At 45.2% G+C, this 19,063-nt stretch overlaps 1 protein-coding gene across 1 annotated transcript in view; it reads left to right on the top strand.

Annotated features, from left to right (window-relative positions):
* LOC119975622 (3-oxo-5-alpha-steroid 4-dehydrogenase 2-like) overlaps window positions 1-19,063 on the top strand; it is a 30,625-nt gene that overhangs the window by 2,240 nt on the left and 9,322 nt on the right. Inside the window, exons 2-4 of the mRNA XM_038815414.1 lie at window positions 10,228-10,391; window positions 15,972-16,073; window positions 18,665-18,815. Of these exons, the coding sequence (XP_038671342.1) occupies window positions 10,228-10,391; window positions 15,972-16,073; window positions 18,665-18,815 (417 nt within the window). The remainder of the gene's footprint in view (window positions 1-10,227; window positions 10,392-15,971; window positions 16,074-18,664; window positions 18,816-19,063) is intronic.

Here is a 19,063-nt window from a genome sequence, read left to right on the forward strand (position 1 = left end):
GAGGAACTGAAAACAATTAACCAATTGACCCCCAAAGAGCAAATTACCAATAGGTTTTCACTTTAACACAAAACCGAATCAACATGAATTACCAAAGGACACTTCTCTTTCTTCTGGCCTTTAACTGTTAATGTGCAGGGAGAGAACCAGAGAGCATCCTGGGGAGGTAAGTGATTTTTATTACCTTTTCAAATTGTGTGTGTGGGGGGGGGAGGGGGGGGGGTATTAAGTGACATCACAGTAAAGCTGTGACCTGATTGGCTGGTTGGGAATCTGTTAAATTAAAAAAAATAATATTGCACAAAAATCTAATTCATTTACTAGATAGTGGAGTAACTAAACCTGAGGGCAGAGATTGGTATTTAGCATTTAATTTTACAGTAAAAGTCATCTAGCGTCAGGGCCATATAGTTAATTGTACTCAATCTAACAATAATTCAAGTGTTTATTTTAAATTAATTAGTGCTTAAATGTCACTCAGCAGGGTGCAGTGCTCCAACTGTGAGTTGTGGCTTCCAGCATTCCGGTCGACTACATCTGCAGCAAGTGTAACCAATGGCAGCTCCTCACAGACTGCGTGGTTCGATTGGAGCAGCAATTGGATGCACTTAGGAGCATGCAGGTGGCAGAAAGCATCATAGATAGGAGTTATAGAGATGTGGTCACACCCAAGGTGCAGGCAGAGAGATTGGTGACCATCAGAAGGGGCAGGCAGTCAGTGCAGGAATCCCCTGTGGTTGACCCCCTCCCAAACAGGTATACCGCTTTGGATACTGTTGGGGGGAATAGCCTATCGGGGAAAACAGCACCAGCCAGAGCAATGGCACCATGGCTGGCTCTGATGTTTAGCAGGCAGGGTCAAAGCGCAGAAGAGCAATAGTCATAGGGGACTCTATAGTCAGGGGCACAGATAGGCGCTTCTGTGGACTCCAGGATGGTATGCTGCCTCCCTGGTGCCAGGGTCCAGGATGTCTCTGAACGGGTAGCGGGCATCCTGAAGGGGGAGGGCAAACAGGCAGAGGTTGTTGTACATATTGGTACTACCGACATAGGCAGGAAGGGGCATGATGTCCTGCAGCAGGAGTTCAGGGAGCTAGGCAGAAAGTTAAAAGACAGGACCTCTAGGTTTGTAATCTCGGGATTACTCCCTGTGCCACGCGCCAGTGAGGCTAGAAATAGGAAGATAGAGCAGCTAAACATGTGGTTAAACAGTTGGTGTAGGAGGGAGGATTTCCGTTATCTGGACCACTGGGAGCTCTTCCGGGGCAGGTGTGTTCTGTATAAGGACAGGTTGCATCTAAACTGGAGAGGCATAAATATCCTGGCTGCGAGGAATGCTAGTGTCACACGGGAGGGTTTAAACTAGCATGGCGGGGGGGGGGGGGGGGGGGGGGGGGGGGGTACCGGAGCAATAGGTCAGAAGCTGAAAAAACTGAGCGAGAACTGAGGAATAGGGCCAGTATGGCTCTGAGGAAGAGCAGACAGGGAGATGTTGCTGAAAACAGCGGGACTGGTGGCCTGAAGTGCATATGTTTTAATGCAAGAAGTATAAAAGGTAAGGCAGATGAACTTAGAGCTTGGATTAGTACTTGGAACTATGATGTTGTTGCCATTACAGAGACCTGGTTGAGGGAAGGACAGGATTGGCAGCTAAACATTCCAGGATTTGAATGTTTCAGGTGGGATAGAGGGGGATGTAAAAGGGATGGTGGAATTGCGCTACTGGTTCGGGAGAATATCACAGCTGTACTGCGGGGGGACACCTCAGAGGCTATATGGGCAGAGATCAGGAATAAGAAGGGTGCAGTCACAATGTTGGGGGTTTACTAAAGGCCACCCAACAGCCAGCGGGAGATAGAGGAGCAGATAGGTTGACAGATTTTGGAAAGGAGTAAAAGCAACAGGGTTGATGTGATGGGAGACTTTAACTTCCCCAATATTGACTGGGACTCACTTAGTGCTAGGGGCTTAGATGGGGCAGAGTTCATAAGGAGCATCCAGGAGGGCTTCTTAAAACAATATGTAGATAGTCCAACTAGGGTATGGGCTATACTGGACCTGGTATTGGGGAATGAGTCCAGCCAGGTGGTAGAAGTTTCAGTAGGGGAGCATTTCGGGAACAGTGACCACAATTCAGTCAGTTTTGAAGTGCTGGTGGATAAGGATAAGAGTGGTCCTAGGGTGAATGTGCTAAATTGGGGGAAGGCTAATTATAACAATATTAGGCAGGAACTGAAGAACCTAGATTTGGAGCGGATGTTTTGAGGGTAAATCAACATCTGACATGTGAGAGGCTTTCAAATGTCAGTTGAAAGAAATTCGGGACTGGCATGTTCCTGGGCAGAAAAAGGATAAATACGGCAAATTTCGGGAACCTTGGATAATGAGAGATATTGTGATCCTCGTTAAACAGAAAAAGGAGGCATTTGTCAGGGCTAGAAGCCTGGGAACAGACGAAGCCTGTGTGGAATATAAGGAAGGAACTTAAGCAAGGAGCCAGGAGGGCTAAAGGGGCTCACGAAAAGTCACTGGCAAATAGGGTTAACGAAAATCCCAAAGTTTTTTACATAAAAAGCAAGAGGATAGCTAGGGAAAGGGTTGGCCCACTGAAGGACAGGCGAGGGAATCTATGTGTGGAGCCAGAGGAAATGGGCGAGGTACTAAATGAATACTTTGCATCAGTATTCACCAAAGAGAAGGAATTGGTGGATGTTGAGTCTGGAGAAGGGTGTGTAGATAGCCTGGGTCACATTGAGATTCAAAAAGACGAGTTATTGGGCGTCTTGAAAAATATTAAGGTGCATAAGTCCCCAGGGCCTGATGGGATCTATCCCAGAATACTGAAGGAGGCTAGAGAGGAAATTGCTGAGGCCTTGAGAGAAATCTTTGGATCCTCACTGTCTTCAGGTGATGTCCCGGAGGACTGGAGAATAGCCAATGTTGTTCCTTTGCTTAAGAAGGGTAGCAAGGATAATCCAGGGAACTACAGGCCGGTGAGCCTTATGTCAGTGGTAGGGAAATTACTGGAGAGAATTCTTCGAGACAGGATCTACTCCCATTTGGAAGCAAATGGATGTATTAGTGAGAGGCAGCATGGTTTTGTGAAGGGGAGGTCGTGTCTCACTAACTTGATAGAGTTTTTTGATGATTGATGCAGGTAGGGCAGTGGATGTTGTCTATATGGACTTCAGTAAGGCCTTTGACAAGGTCTCTCATGGCAGACTGGTACAAAAGGTGAAGTCACACGGGATCAGGGGTGAGCTGGCAAGATGGATACAGAACTGGCTAGGTCCATAGAACACAGAGAGTAGCAATGGAAGGGTGCTTTTCTGATTGGAGGGCTGTGACTAGTGGTGTTCCGCAGGGATCAGTGCTGGGACCTTTCCTGTTCGTAGTATGTATAAATGATTTGGAGGAAAATGTAACTGGTCTGATTAGTAAGTTTGCAGATGACACAAAGGTTGGTGGAATTGCGGATCGCGATGAGGACTGTCAGAGGATACAGCAGGATTTAGATCATTTGGAGACTTGGGCAGAGAGATGGCAGATGGAGTTTAATCTGGACAAATGTGAGGTAATGTATTTTGGAAGGTCTAATGCAGGTAGGGAATATACAGTGAATGGGAGAACCCTCAAGAGTATTGACAGCCAGAGAGATATAGGTGTACAGGTCCACAGGTCACTGAAAGGGGCAACACAGGTGGCGATGGTAGTCAAGAAGGCATACGGCATGCGTGCCTTCATTGGCCGGGGCATTGAGTATAAAAATTGGCAAGTCATGTTGCAGCTGTATAGAACCTTAGTTAGGCCACACTTGGGAGTATCGCGTTCAATTCTGGTCGCCACACTACCAGAAGGATGTGGAGGCTTTAGAGAGGGTACAGAAGAGATTTACCAGGATGTTGCCTGGTATGGAGGGCATTAGCTATGAGGAGAGGTTGAATAAACTCGGTTTGTTCTCACTGGAATGACGGAGGTTGAGAGGCGACCTGATAGAGGTCTACAAAATTATGAGGGGCATAGACAGAGTGGATAGTCAGAGACTTTTTCCCAGGGTAGAGGGGTCAATTACTAGGGGGCATAGGTTTAAGGTGCGAGGGGCAAGGTTTAGAGGAGATGTTCAAGGCAAGTTTTTTTTTAGACAGAGGGTAGTGGGTGCCTGGAACTCGCTGCCAGAGGAGGTGGTGGAAGCAGGTACGATAGTGACGTTTAAGGGGCATCTTGACAAATACATGAATAGGATGGGAGTAGAGGGATATGGATCCTGGAAGTGCAGAAGATTTTAATTTAAACGGGCAGCATGGTCGGCGCAGGCTTGGAGGGTCGAAGGGCCTGTTTCTGTGCTGTACATTTCTTTGTTCTAAAAAGAGAAATCTGATTTTAAGTGGTCGATACAGCAAAGAATGTCTTCCACAACCACAAGAAAAGGAAGCAAATCCTGCACTCTTGGTCTCACTGCCTCATGGTACATTCTGCCCGCAGAAGTGCCAAGGTGCCAGGCTGGAAGTGGCAGGGTGCCCGGGTGGGACAGGGAGAGCTGGGGGCCACCTTGCCCTGTCCCCAACAACCCAGTGGTCTCCAATGGCCTGGGAAAACCCCCAGGTGCCATTACACCATGTCCACATCTGTGTGGACCAGTACTAAATGGTGCCTGGTCGAGGCCTCGCTGGGGATGTCATTAGGTCCCGGGAGTATCCAGCGCATGCTTATTTAAATGAGCCTAACCAGCCCGGGTGAAATCCAGATCGTGAGGTTCGATTGAAACTGCCGAGATGTCTCGAGCGTTGTGAATCTCGCGAGGGGCCTCTCATGAGGTTCAACGGCCTCGTCGCGTTACCAAGTCAGGCGTGGCGAGGCCGGTATATCACGCCTATTGTGTTTTGTGTCTGTTACTTAACTGTCTTTCCTCAATAAACCCTGGTGTTTACCCTGCAGTGTAAGTCTCGAGCCACCACATTGGCGGCAAGGTAAAAGCTTTCGATTGTAGTCATAAGATGTCATGAATTGAGGGGGGAAGGAAGGATCAGTTGAGAAAGTAAATTTCCAACAAGAGTTGGGAATCATTTAAATCTTGAGTGAGAATGCCTATCATTGTTAAACTAGACCCATTTGACCAGGGGGCTGAGGAGTGGAATAAATCATTGAACACCTCCACTTATTTCTTTTACCATAAAAAGAGATCACAAGCGACGATGAGCAAAACGTCATACTTTAGACAATTTTCAAGCCTCAAATGTATAATTTAATTAGTAATTTCACATCCCTGGAGGCATCTGACTTGAAGACATTTAGATAGTGAAATTGGTCAAGGAACATTTCAACCCGAGTTCAACGCAGCAGTGAGGGACCACAAAGAGTCTGTTTCAGCCCTCATAGCCAGGCTTCACCAGCTTGCTGGGTACTGAGTTCGGGACCGTGCTTAGTGATATGTTGCACAATGGGCTGGTTTCTGGGATCCATAACCTTAATATGCAGATGATGCTCCTGGCTGAAACCACTATAACATTAGAAGAAGCGATCGAGATAGCTCAAGTGACAGAGTGCGCCGAGAAAGGTGGCACTGCGCATCAAAGCGTGAACAAAGAGGAGGTTAACCAAGTATATGGCGGTATGGCTGCGAGATCCGTGGTAGGATGATCAAGAGGATTGTCGGGCACAGCGGAGAACCATACACAGTCCTTGTGACCAGACTAGAGTCAAGGGACAGGGAAACCAAGTCAGAGGTGGACTGCTATCATTGCGGGGGAGACCACCCACAGGAGACCTATCTTGTTCAGAAGTTCTTGTGCTTTGGATGAAACCGAAGGGGACACATGCAAGCATATTGCCACCTGAGCCAAAGCATGCCAATGCAAACAGAACAACAGCAGCAGCTGTTCATAGCACGACTGAACACCGTGGGGAAGAGCTCTGAAGAAGAGCATGCACAGTTGAATGCAGTGCAGTTGAATAAGACGCTCCGATTTGAAATAGTCTCGAGGGTAAATGAAAAACCTTTTCAAATGGAAGTCGACATCGGGGCTCTGGTGACCGCAGTAGGGGAGCAGACATTCCAAAGTGTTCACACAGGAACACTAGTCTTTAAGCTTGAAAAATACTACAGCCAGGCCTTTCATGGACACCGGAGAAATTTTGAAGATCCTTGGAACCACCAACACACCAGTGGCTGACAAATGTAAGGGGGCCAATCTGCCTTTGGTTGTTGGGAAGGACAAAGGCCCAGTCTGTTGGGAAGAGACTGGTTACAGAAGATTAGGCTCAATTGGCTGGAAATTCTCAAAACATCCAATATCAAGATGTGCTTAAAAAGGTATGAAGACATGTTTCATAAGGAACTGGGCTGAATTAAAGGCATCAAAGGCTGATTAAAGGCATCAAAGGCAAAATCTATGTCAATCTGGATCTAACGTTCATGTTCTTCAGAACTAAAGGGATTGGAAAAGCTGGGTATAATAAAGCCGGTTCAGTTTTCAGTGAGGGCGTGTGTGCCCTTAAATTAGATTGTTCGATTAAAAAGTTGTGGGGACTATAAACTAACCATAAATCAGGCTGCCCTGGTTAATTCCACAAATCGAGAACTTCTATGCTGAGCTGGCAGGTGCCATGGTTTGGCATCATTTCAGCCTGCACTATCTTACAGCATACAATAGAAAATCTCCTCCAGGGAATTTGCAAGGTCTACCTTGATGACGTGTTAGTCACCAGCACTATACCATAAGAACACATGACCAGTCTAGAGGAAGTATTAAAGAGGTTTTATGATGCAGGGGTCTACTAAAACAGAGTGTTCTTTCCAAGCCTCAGAAGTAACATATCTGGGATCTCGTGATGATGTGATAGGGTTGCATTTGCTGGAAGAAAAGGGCAAGGCCATTCAACATGCTCTTGCACCCAAAAATGTCAGTGTGCTCAAATCCTTTCCTGGTATGGTAAATTATTATGGAAGGTTCATTTCGAATTTAGCCACAACATTGGCACCATTGCACCAGCTACTAAATTATAGGGAGCCCCAAGAAGAAGCCTTCCAAGTTGTGAATCAAGAATTACAGTTCTCAAACCACTTGGTGATGAATTTTGACCCAGTAAAACCAATCACACTTATATGTGATGTGTCCCCTTACGGTATAGAGGCCAGTTTTTATCTTACAAAATGAGAGATGGTTCAGAGCGCATTATCGCCTTTGCCTCAAGGACTCTTTCAGAAGCAGAACAGTACTATGCCCAGATTGAGAAGGGAGGGCTTAGTGGTTATATATGGTGTGACAAAGTTCCACCAGTATGTGTATGATTGGTGGTTTGACATAATGATTTTTTTAAAATGTTTTTTTTTTTAATTTAGAGTACCCAATTCATTTTTTCCAATTAAGGGGCAATTTTAGCGTAGCCAATCCACCTAGTCTGCACATCTTTGGGCTGTGGGGGCAAAACCCACGCAAACACGGGGAGAATGTGCAAACTCCACACGGACAGTGACCCAGAGCCAGGATTGAACCTGGGACCTCAGCGCCGTGGGCTGCAGGGCTAACCCACTGCGCCACCGTGCTGCCATGTTTGACATAATGATTGACCACAAACCATTGCGAGGCCATTAAGGGAAGACAGGCCATACCCTCCATAGCCTTGCGAGAGTATTATGTTGGGTTTTGCTGTTGACCTATAATTATGCTACCAACACCAGCCTGACACGCAAATTGCCAATGCAGATGCATTAAGTCACCTGCCAGTGCCTAAGAACATTCTGCCAAAGCCAGTACCCCAGGAGATCATACTGGCCTTGAACATCCTGTACATCTGAAACCCGACCCAAATAGACCTCATACTTTCAAAGATGAAAAGGATGATCCAGATTGGGTGGCACCACGAGAAATCTGAGCAACGATATCCGACTTCACTTGTCAGGACGAGTTGACATGTGAGGATTGTGTGGTTCTGTGGAGATCATAAGTGGTTGTTCCGCCTCCAGCCAGGGAACCCCTCCTTCAAGAACTGCATAGTACCCACTAAGGCAGATGAAGATGCTAACATGCAGCTACATCTGTTGGCCAGGCAGAGATAAAGCCATTGAAGAATTGGTGAAACAGTGCCACCCTTGCTGCTGTCTGCCATGCTTCATCCTTGGGAATGGCCAGGTCGCCTGTGGACAAGTTAAATACGGGTGCTCTCTTATGCGCAATCTGTTTTCAGTCCTAATGGATGCCCACTCTAGAAGTGGCTCTTGGTTCAAGAGACGGAAACTACTACCTTGGTGGCCACACTGGATGCGTTGGGCCGAGTGTTTGCCATTCATGAGCTCCCTGAATCAATAATTTTGTTCAATTTTACCTATTTTACTGGCGATGAGAAGCAATCTGAAAAACCACTTAGCCAGTGGATGGCTAATTTTTTTGTTGCTGTATGACTCAACCCCCCAATCCACCACAGGGGTCACACCCGCTGAGATGCTCATGGCCGTCAGTCCAGAAAAATCAGCAGTCAGAGGAGCGACAGGCCATTCTGGGTGGGAGACCCGGTTTTTGGTCCATAATTTCACTTCAGGTCCACCTTCATTAGCAGGAAAGGCTGTGGACCAGTAGGGCTGGTGTCATACATGCTCAAACCAGATCATCAGGAAGCATGTTGTGGTACTGGAAACAGGCTGCGAAGATATAGGCCAGGATCAGAGATGTCCACAAGTCCACAGCTGAATTGATACTGGCCATCTGCAAGAGTACTGCACTAAATGCATAAACTCCATATTTATTACTATATGGACTTTGATTACCCAGTCGTGTTTACACAAAAGAACAAGACCATGCTATGAATATGTAATGAATTTCCAGTCACTGGTGATCAATTTTGCAACTGGATGAAGGACAGACAAAAAAAGCCATCAGTCTCCATAATGGGCTGTCAGCTGGTCAGACGAGGATGTTTTAGAGGACAATGGGTCGTGATTGAATCACCCTCGACAAACAGAGTATCCTGTTTTCCCCATTAACAAGTTGGTCTGGATGGGACAATGGCCAGTTGTGGGCGTATACCTCTGACTCAATGCTAGCAGACCAGTACAAAGGAATGAACAAATCTGATAAGTGGGAGTCCCCCACGCATAACCATCGCGAGGCACCCTGGGTTTCAAAGACCAGAGAAGATAGCCACATTGAGTGACTGTAGCCCGGCCAGCCTCCTTCACTAAGTACGGGTAATACTTGGAGCTCAACAGTGAATCTCAGTCATATTTTGTTGAGTGAGAGAATTGTGAATAAAATCACGTTAAACTGTGTTCTTTGTTCATCTCAAAAATAAGGGCACCTGGATAAAACGTTTGATTAATACACTAGTCGAAGTATCTGAAATTTTACAGATACAACCACTTGTGAAGTTGAGGGGTGGCAACCCCCAGCTTGGAGTCGAGGCCAGGGCAGCCAGCTCGCCTGTCGTTGAGGTGGTGCCTCCTGAGGTGACACCAACTGTTGGCAATTCAATTGCCCAGAAGGGTCCTGAGTCTGTGGCAGGACTAGGGAGGTCCTGGAGGTCTCTGGGCCAATTGACTTGTTGAAGGGCTCTCTTTCCCCTGTTAATGCATATCACATTTGTAACTTTTGTATATAGTTTTTTGGGGTAGCTGTAGTGAGGGATTTGTGGGGGAGAGGGATGTGGCAGTGTGCCCCATTTTAAGGGGGGTGGGATCCATGGACCACAGACCTGCTCGGGGACAAAGCGCAGCCAGTAGGGAGTTTACGCGGGACCCTGAGAGTGTGTTCTATGCCCGTTACTTTGCTGCCTTTGCCTTTTGTTAACTACTGGAAACCCCCAGTGTTGGAAACCCCCAGTGTATGTCTTGAGCCATCACAGCCAGGTTAATCAAAATTGCCTTTTAATTTTCTCACTTCTTCAATTTGAAATGAAATGAAAATCGCTTATTGTCACAAGTAGGCTTCAAATGAAGTTACTGTGAAAAGCCCCTAGTCACCACATTCCGGCACCTATTCGACGAGGCTGATACGGAAATTGAACCCATGCTGCTGGCCTACATTGGTCTGCTTCAAAAGCCAGCTATTTAGCCCTGTGCTAAACCAGCCCCAATTTTGAGTAACCTGGCTGTGATGGCTCAAGACATACACTGGGGGCTTCCAGTGGTTGTCAAAGGTTATAAATGAAAATATTTCTTCAAAATCTAAAACATTGATGAATGTAAAATAAAGTCAGCAAAGTGTCAAAAACTAACTTTCAATTCTATTTTTTTAGGACATTGATTTATGGTTGTTTCACCAGAGGAAATGCTGTCGAAATCTCCTTTGTGTTGAAAGGTTTTATATTTTGCACCTGCAATGGGTACCTTCAAGGACACAACCTGATCTACTGTACTAAGTATGATGAAAGCTGGATCACTGACTTCAGATTTTTGTTTGGTAAGTTACCATGATAATGGATGATGCATAAAGCTTTTCTTACAGCTTGTCTGTAATTTTAATTCCCATCGCCTCTTTTTTTTGTTACACTGTACTCCAGCAGACTTCACATTTTTTTTTGGTGCTACATTGAACTAAAGCAGAATACTGCAGATTCTGGAAATACACAGCGGGTTTGGCAGCATTAGTGGAGAGTTAAAAAGAGTGATTGGAATGGATTTTTCATCTCCGAATGGAGGTGCAGATTGGGTCATGAAATGCTGAACTTGGAATTTTTGCTGGAAAAACAATTTTCCTGTGTCTTCCAATATCACACAATTTTTATGTGGCCTTATTACAGGCAGGGAAGGCCTTGGGTATAAAACAAACACACCTCTTCTGAGGTCATCATGAGGACCACAGGAAAATTTGTATTTTTTCATGCATTTATTTTCGGGTGCTGGTGTGCATTCTGTAAGCTCAAAAAAACACGTCTTTGGAGAGTTTGTGACCGCTGAGGCCTGCAGATGAGTCAGCAACTTTATAAAAGGTAAGTTTAAAATGTTTTCACATCTTCAAATGCCACCATTAGATGCAGTGTTGTGTATGTGTTTTAAAGCAGTGATTCATCATTGGGCTCTGTCATGCAAAGGTAAGTTGACCATTACATTGGCCATCATTGTATTGACCATCATTGTATAAGTGTTAACATGCATTGCAGTACTTTTTTCCATTAGAGAAAGTGTCGTAATGCATTCAAAATGTAGAAATAAATGTTTGACATGGGAATTTAAATGTACAGATAACCCTGACTGTTGGATGGGGACATTACCCTGCCTTTTAATGGTTAAAGAAATCCAGCCACCTGCTCCCATTCAATTGAGCACATTTATAAGCAATCTGCTTTGAAATGGAAAAAAGAAATGGCATCTTCTCAATTTCTGGCTTTGGAGTTGGAAGCTGTTTTGATAGCTATGGCTACTATGAATGCTTGGCTGAGTTCTATCATTGTTATTTCTTCTACTTCCCTATCCCCCACAATCCTAATGAATTCCAGTTTGTTTGGCCTAAATTCAAGTTTTTTTTGTTTTCTCACACCTTTCCCTCAATTCTCTCTAATAAAGGTATTAACAATTTGTGACTAAGTCTTCCACACAATGACAGCCCTCTTGTGCTATCTGTTCTGGGTTAGCACAACCTGTTCATGTTTGTACATTATCTTGAGTGCTGTAACAGGTTATTTATCCAGTGGTACATATGCCATGATTCAAAACCTAAAGCTCAACTGATATCATGGTCGGTATTCTCCGTTGCCCGAAGCCGATATCGTAATCGGCGATTGGGCGGAGAATCAACTCCGATGCCGAAGGCTGGGAGCTGGGGGGCCCTGCACAAGCTCAACCTCACAAGGTTGGTGGAGCAGATGGAGGAGGAGTTCAAAAGGTGGGATACGTTACCGCTGCCACTGGCGGGGAGGGTGCAGTCCGTTAAGATGACGGTGCTCCCGAGGTTTTTGTTCCTGTTCCAGTGCCTCCCCATCCTTATCCCGAAGGCCTTTTTTAGGAGGGTCAACAGGAGTATTACGGGATTTGTGTGGACGCATGGGACTCCGAGGGTGAGCAGAGTGTTCTTGGAACGGGGCAGGGATAGGAGGGGCTGGCGTTGCCCAACCTCTGTGGGTACTACTGGGCTGCCAACGCAGTGATGGTGCGTAAGTGGGTAATGGAAGGGAAAGGGGCAGCATGGAAGAGGATAGAGGTGGTGTCCTGTGTGGGCACGAGCCTGGAGGCGCTGGTAACGGCGCCGCTGCCGCTCCCTCCAACGAGGTATACCACGAGCCCGGTGGTGGCGGCTACCCTCAAAATTTGGGGACAATGGAGACGGCATAGGGGAGAAGTGGGGGGGCTCGATGGAAGCCACGATACGGGGGAACCATTGGTTTGTCCCAGGGAGCATTGATGGCGGATTTCTGGGCTGGCACAGGGTAGGGGTTAGGAGGTCGAGGGGACCTGTTTGTGGAGGGGAGGTTCGCGAGCTTGGGGGAGTTAGAGGGGATGTTTGGGCTCCCCCCGGGGAACATGTTTCGGTACATGCAGGTTAGCGCATTTGCCAGGTGGCAGGTGGAGGGGTTCCCCTTGCTGCCCCCACGTGGGGTACGGACAGGGTGCTCTCGGGGGGTGTGGGTTGGAGGAGGGAGGATTTCTGACACATACCGGGTAATGCAGGAGGTAGACGAGGCCTCGGTGGAGGAACTGAAGGGTAAATGGGAAGAGGAGCTGGGTGAGGAGATTGAGGAGGGAACGTGGGCGGATGCCCTGCAGAGAGTGAATTCCTCCTCTTCCTGTGCGAGGCTTAGCCTCATACAGTTTAAGGTGCTGCATAGGGCCCACATGCCTGGGACGAGGATGAGTAGGTTTTTCGGGGGCGAAGACAGGTGTGCTAGGTGCTCGGGGAGCCCAGCGAACCACGCCCATATGTTTTGGGCGTGCCCAGCACTGGGGGAGTTTTGGAAGGGGATAGCAGGGACGGTGTCGAGGGTGGTGGGATCCAGGGTCAAGCCAGGCTGGGGACTCGCAATTTTTGGGGTTGCAGTGGAGCCGGGAGTGCAGGAGGCGAAAGAGGCCGGTGTCCTGGCCTTTGCGTCCCTAGTAGCCCGGCAGAGGATTCTTTTTCAGTGGAAGGACGCGAGGCCCCCAAGCGTGGAGGCCTGGATCAATGATATGGCGGGGTTCATCAAATTGGAGAAGGTGAAATTTGCCCTGAGGGAATCAGTATAAGGGTTCTTTAGGCGGTGGCAGCCTTTCCTGGACTTCCTGGCGGAACGGTAGGGAAATAGGCCGGCAGCAGCAGCAACCCGGGGGGAGGGGGAGGGGGTTTTGTTCGGTGGGAGGGAGAACTGTGTACATGGGTTTGTGGGATGTGGTGGGTGTTATCTCTTTCCCTGTTGTTGTTTGGTTTTTTTTTGTTTGCAGTTGCTTTTGTAGTTGGGTGGGTGTTGTTCTTGGGTTTTTACCATGGTTGTTTTGTTAATATTGTTTTGATTTTGTGAAAATCTTAATAAAAAATAAAAAATAAAAAAAAACCCCCGATGCCAAAATCGGGGCCAGCACCGGTTTGTGATTCTTCGCCCCCTCCAAAATGGCATCATTGTGGCATGCGCCACAGCAATGCTGTTGGCGCCTCATCAGCCAGCCCACTCGCAATGCTCCACCCCTAATGGGCCGAGATCCAGGCGGCGCGGGAAACATGTCCTCACACAAATCGTGAACCTGGCGTGGCGGCTGCGGACTGTGTCCAGCACTGCCACATGCGGCTGGGTTCCATGTCGCTGGCCGGGGGGGAGGGGGGGGGGGGGCGGGCTTCTGCAAGGGCTGGGGGGGCTGTTTTTTTTCTGCGTAAACCTCCCGCAGGTTTCCGTTGTAGCCGGCACTTCACGCAGGAATGGAGAATCCTGCCCTCGGTATTTGGTCACTTCAAATATGGCTATTGCTAGCTTTTAAACCAGGCTTAAACCACATTATGGTCTGGATGCAAATTATTACTTCAAATGTGGTAGTCCAATGTGACAATGTTTACACTGAAAGGAAGTAGAAACTACTCACATTTTCCTTGAAATGTGTCGAATTTAGTTGGTGCTTGGTATGGCATGCAAAATGATTGCAGCATTGGACTTTTGAAAGGGTTTGGGGATCAGGAGAGGATTGTTCTCTTAGTATTTCATTGACACAAATTAATGGTGGAAACCGTTTTGTACACGTTTAGGGTTTTCAGATGCATTGTTGAGTCTCACACTTAACCTTCCTCACAGTTCGTGATTCGAATGGGCATGTTATAAAATATGGGTTGGAGAAGATTGCGGGGGAAGAAATCTATTGGTTTCCCTCGATTTCTTAAAAGTGGGTTTCTGGGTAAGCAAACTAAATAGAAGATGTGTTTCTCAATTTGGGCACCAAGAAAAATAATTAAGAACGTACTGCAAATATTTGCTGACTCTTTAGCTAGCTGCCCGTAAGGCAAATGCTATCAGAGTAAATACTTTCACTTTGAATGTTTAGGTTCAGTAAATTGGCAGTTTTTGGCAGATTAATTAGCACAATGCTTTTCATCAACTATCTACTTCTTCTGATCAAATATGTTATTGGAATAATCGTGATTTGTCTCCAACAATGCTTACTTATATTGAGGAAAAGGGCCACTGTTTTTACTGAATGTTTTAGGACAGTATTTTCTTAGCGTCCCATTCCTTCACTCTGGAGACCATAGCAGAGGAAAGGGTCAAAGTGCTTAATAACGCCATTCACATTTTTTATTATTCATCCAGACTCAACAAATTAATTGGTATTCAAAAATCATAGAACATTGTATTTCTAATTGTGTGGGAAAGTCTAGTCATCAGTTAGTTCTAAAAAGGAAAAGTGGGGATTTGATCATTAGAAACCAGTCAGCATCATTTTTCAGTAACCATATAAACAAAATGGCTACTCCACAGTAGCACAGGTACCTGTACAAGCTCAGAAAAGAGCCTGGTGCCATCTGACATAAGTACCTGTGTGTAATTGTACCATTTATCCTGAAGCATCATAGGAGAACAGGGATATCTTCATAATAAGATCTCCCAATGTTATTGTATCAACCACGGTATCCAATTTTGACATTAGTACTGTTTTTAAATCACACAAACACAGAAAAACGAATGGTGTTAAATGAGATCCTTTTTGGAACCCGGGTAATATACTGATTTCAATTTCATTGTAGGAAAACTCTACCTGAGGTTATGGTTAGCATTTAGAAAATGATTATCTGGACTGGACATGGAGAATTTTAGACTCTCGATTGATGTACGGAAAAAAAATGCTCATTGCAATTCTTGATACTTATTGTTCGAGATGTTCTGCAATACAAATAGTTGTTTGTCTGCTTTTAGCTGCAACATTTTAGAAGTGTTGAAATGAGTTTCAGTTATGATGGGCACATGTGATCTAATTCAATCTTGACTGGCTTAAGAGGGCAATCATTGTTGTAAATGGTAAATTTACAGGGACAGGGACCCGGTTTCAATTCTGGCCTTGGATGACTGCCTGTGTGGAGTTTGTACATTTTCCCCGTGTCTGCGTGGATTTCCTCCGGGTGCTCCGGTTTCCTCCCACAGTCCAAAGATGAACAAGTGGATTGGCCATGCTAAAGGTTAGTTGGGGTTACGGGGATAGGGTGGAGGAGTGGGCCTAGGTAGGATGCTCTTTCATGGGGTCGGTGCAGACTCGATGGGCCAAATGGCCTCCTTCTGCACTGTAGGAACTATGGTTCTATTCTAAATCTTCAATCCAATCCTTGCATGAATGTGGGGTAAAAATGGAAAGAGAGTTCAAGATTCATCTAACCCTGTTGGTAAATCTTGGAACATCATATTGAGAAATATGGATGAGCGAAGGCCTGTGGCACTGGACTCAGGTTGAAAAGAGTACAAGAGAAGACTAGATAAATTTGATGATGCCATGCTTAGTCTTAAAAATCTTTAGAAGTGAAGGCTGAAATTGCACTGAAGTGGTAAATGTTGTTTTTTCTGTTGTGTTCAAAGAAATTAAGGATTTTTCTATATTCTAGGACTGGTGCTATTCCTCCTCGGAATGACCTTCAATATCCACAGTGATCATTTGTTGAGAAAGTTGAGAGAACCTGGAGAGGTAACTTACAAAATTCCTACAGGTAATTTTCTTTCCCCCGTCGAGTCTTGCATTTAGCATTCATCAACTGCGTCTCCTTTCAACTCCTATTTGTATACTAACTTAATGTCTTGTCATTTAATAGACTGTTCTTTATTTTGAGGCACTATAATATGCAAGTATCAGGAATGTGGTGATATGCATCACTGCAAATACACAAGGGGTTAATGCAAATACACTAAGACTAAATAAACACTAGAGGGAGCACCAGAGACATCATGACATGCAGACATACAGCTAATGAACACATAGAATAGGACACGACCAATGGGCAGTCAAGACACCCAGAGGTGACACTACCACAAGGGGGCAACCCATATAAAAGGACAGGGCACACATGCTCTTTCTCTTTCCATAGGCGAGACTTACAGAGAAGGACAGGGGCAGATCAGAGCATCACATCCACCGCATGACTTAGAGCAGACTGGTTAGTTAGATTGAGTTACTATAGAAAGATTAGCAGGAGTGTCAAACTCAAGTAGGAGAATTGTTAACTGTTCAATAAATGTGTTAAACCTATCTCCAAGCCTGAACCTTCCTTTGTCAGAGCATACATCAAGGAAGCAGCTTATGCTACATGAAGACGCATAATACAACAAGGAAAAGCACAGTAAATGTTCTTACATTTTATCTTTTTTTTTGCATTTATGTTTTTCTGTAAAGGAGATTTATTATCTAGAACATGTATCATTTAATTAACGTAAATGCTCTATTATCTTGGAGGTTAAATGAACCAACATTAATCATAATAAATAATAATAAAAGAAAAATACTGCAGATGCTGGAAATCAGAAATAAAAGCAGAAAATGCTGGAAGAGCTCAGCACGTCTGGCAGCATCTGTGGAGAGAAAAAATAAATATGACTTCTTCAGAGCTCATCCGATCGTGCTGGTTCTTGCGATGGATAAGTTTTGTGTTCTAAAATCTTCTGTTCTAAAACCTATGGTTGCTTTCTCTTTAAGTTTCAGTCACTTGACTTGGTAAACCTTTTTATTAGTCATTGATTAACATTATGCAATTAAACTGCGAGTCCAGAGGATGTGCATGGTCTTAAATCAGGAAAAAAATAAAACTTGCAAAAACATTTGGTCATTTAAACAGTCTCCAAGGTAAAGGCTGAAAGTTGTCAAACCTAGTTTCACGCTTGACTTAGCATAAGATCCTTGCCTCCAATCAGGTGTCATCCATGCAATACCTGTGTTTGAATCCAGCTCTCACTCAGATTGAAGATTGTCTGTGAGGGGCCTACAGGAAATTAGTTGAGTGGGCTTAATTAATCCAGTTCCTATTAAAAAAAATGTTTGACATTAAAATTTGACAATATTTTAGATGAGGTTGCTACAGTGGGAAGTGCAAAACATGCTTAATGATGCAATAGAAGGAGCTTGTAATAACCTGCACGGGACATACGGTGTGAGGATGATTATTTTCCCCGTGCTACTTGAGGCGTACAAGCTCCCCCACCAGGGGCGGAGTAGTTTACCCGTACTTGTATAAAAGGTGGGCCAGTCTGAGACCGACCGGTAAGAGCGATTACCTGGTGAGGTTCTACCGGTACTCGTGTATATAATTGTTTTAAAACAAATGTTTACTTTTGCTTACTTTGGACTCCCCAAGCCTTATTAAAGTATGTCAGAAATTGGGTTAAATTACTCTGCTAATCAGCACAGTTGTCTGAAATTCTTTTGTTATTTCAACAGAAATATTGAATCTGTTTTCATTAATCTCTTGGTTAAAAGAAATGTATTCAACACATTAATGATACGATCTAATTTTCCCACCACTTTTTCTGTCAGAATTAAAGGCACTTGGCAGTTGCCTGTGCTGTAATTGGCCCAGGAATGCCTAGTGCTGATTTTAACATGGGATATTAGGGAGGAGAGGAAAATAGAAACCCGTTTTAGTACTAATCACTCAATTTTCTTTAAATTGAGAACAGTGTGGTGGTATGAATGTGAGCACTGCCATTGGTGCAGAGCATGGGTTTCCCATTGGCTCTGGCTGGTCCTGTGCCTCTCATCCGATTGGCTGGGACTAGTCATGTGACTGCTCACCAATTGGTCGAGAGGCAAGTAGACCCCGCCTCCGAGACGGGGTATAAGTACCCAGAGTTCCCGGCGGTCGGCCTTACTCTGTAGTCGACCACCGGGCTAACAACTAGCTGATTAAAGCCACAGTTCGGATCTTAATCGTGTCTCGAGTCCAATTGATGGAACATCAAACAGTCTAACTGATTTTGCAGTAGCTGTATCTCTGGGTTCACTTTGAAGCAGGACAATTTGTTGTACCAACCTACTTTCCAGATCAGCCTATTTAAAGTACCTACTTGCACAAGCTGTTTATAGTGTATACACAAAAATGAAAGCTAGCACACCAGAGAAATGAAAGCAAACTTAATTTGTCGTGCAAAATTAGGCATCTGACTCTTGAAACTCCAATGACATGAATTAGTGTGCACCATTAGTCATGCATTAATATTCAGTGACAGTAGAAATTACATTGGAAGTTGTATTTCCTGTTTCTGCAGACACACATTATAACCATCCTGACAATTCTGTTTTCTTTTTGTTTAGGAGGATTATTTGAATATGTCTCTGTACCAAACTACTTTGGTGAGATTGTGGAGTGGTTTGGTTATTCCATAGCGAGTTGGACCTTCCCAGCCTTTGCTTTTGCCATTTTCTCAGCCGTGTGCTTAGGATCTCGTGCTTGGCATCATCACAGGTAATAATGAGGAGTAAAGAACAACTTTTCTTTCTTGTTTCTTTACATTTAGGCTGTGTTCATGAATGATCCCATGTTCATTCATGGAATTTGGGCGTCACTGATTGGGCCAGCATTTATTGCCCTTCCCCGTGAATGGTGGGGCTTGCCAGGCTATTTCAGAGGGCATTTAAGAATCAACCACATTGCTGTGGATCTGGTGTCACATGTAGGCCAGACCACATAAGGATGGTAAAGTCTTCCTTTCC

The sequence above is a fragment of the Scyliorhinus canicula genome, chromosome 1, assembly GCF_902713615.1.
Source record: "Scyliorhinus canicula chromosome 1, sScyCan1.1, whole genome shotgun sequence".
NCBI classification, from domain to species: Eukaryota; Metazoa; Chordata; class Chondrichthyes; order Carcharhiniformes; family Scyliorhinidae; genus Scyliorhinus; species Scyliorhinus canicula.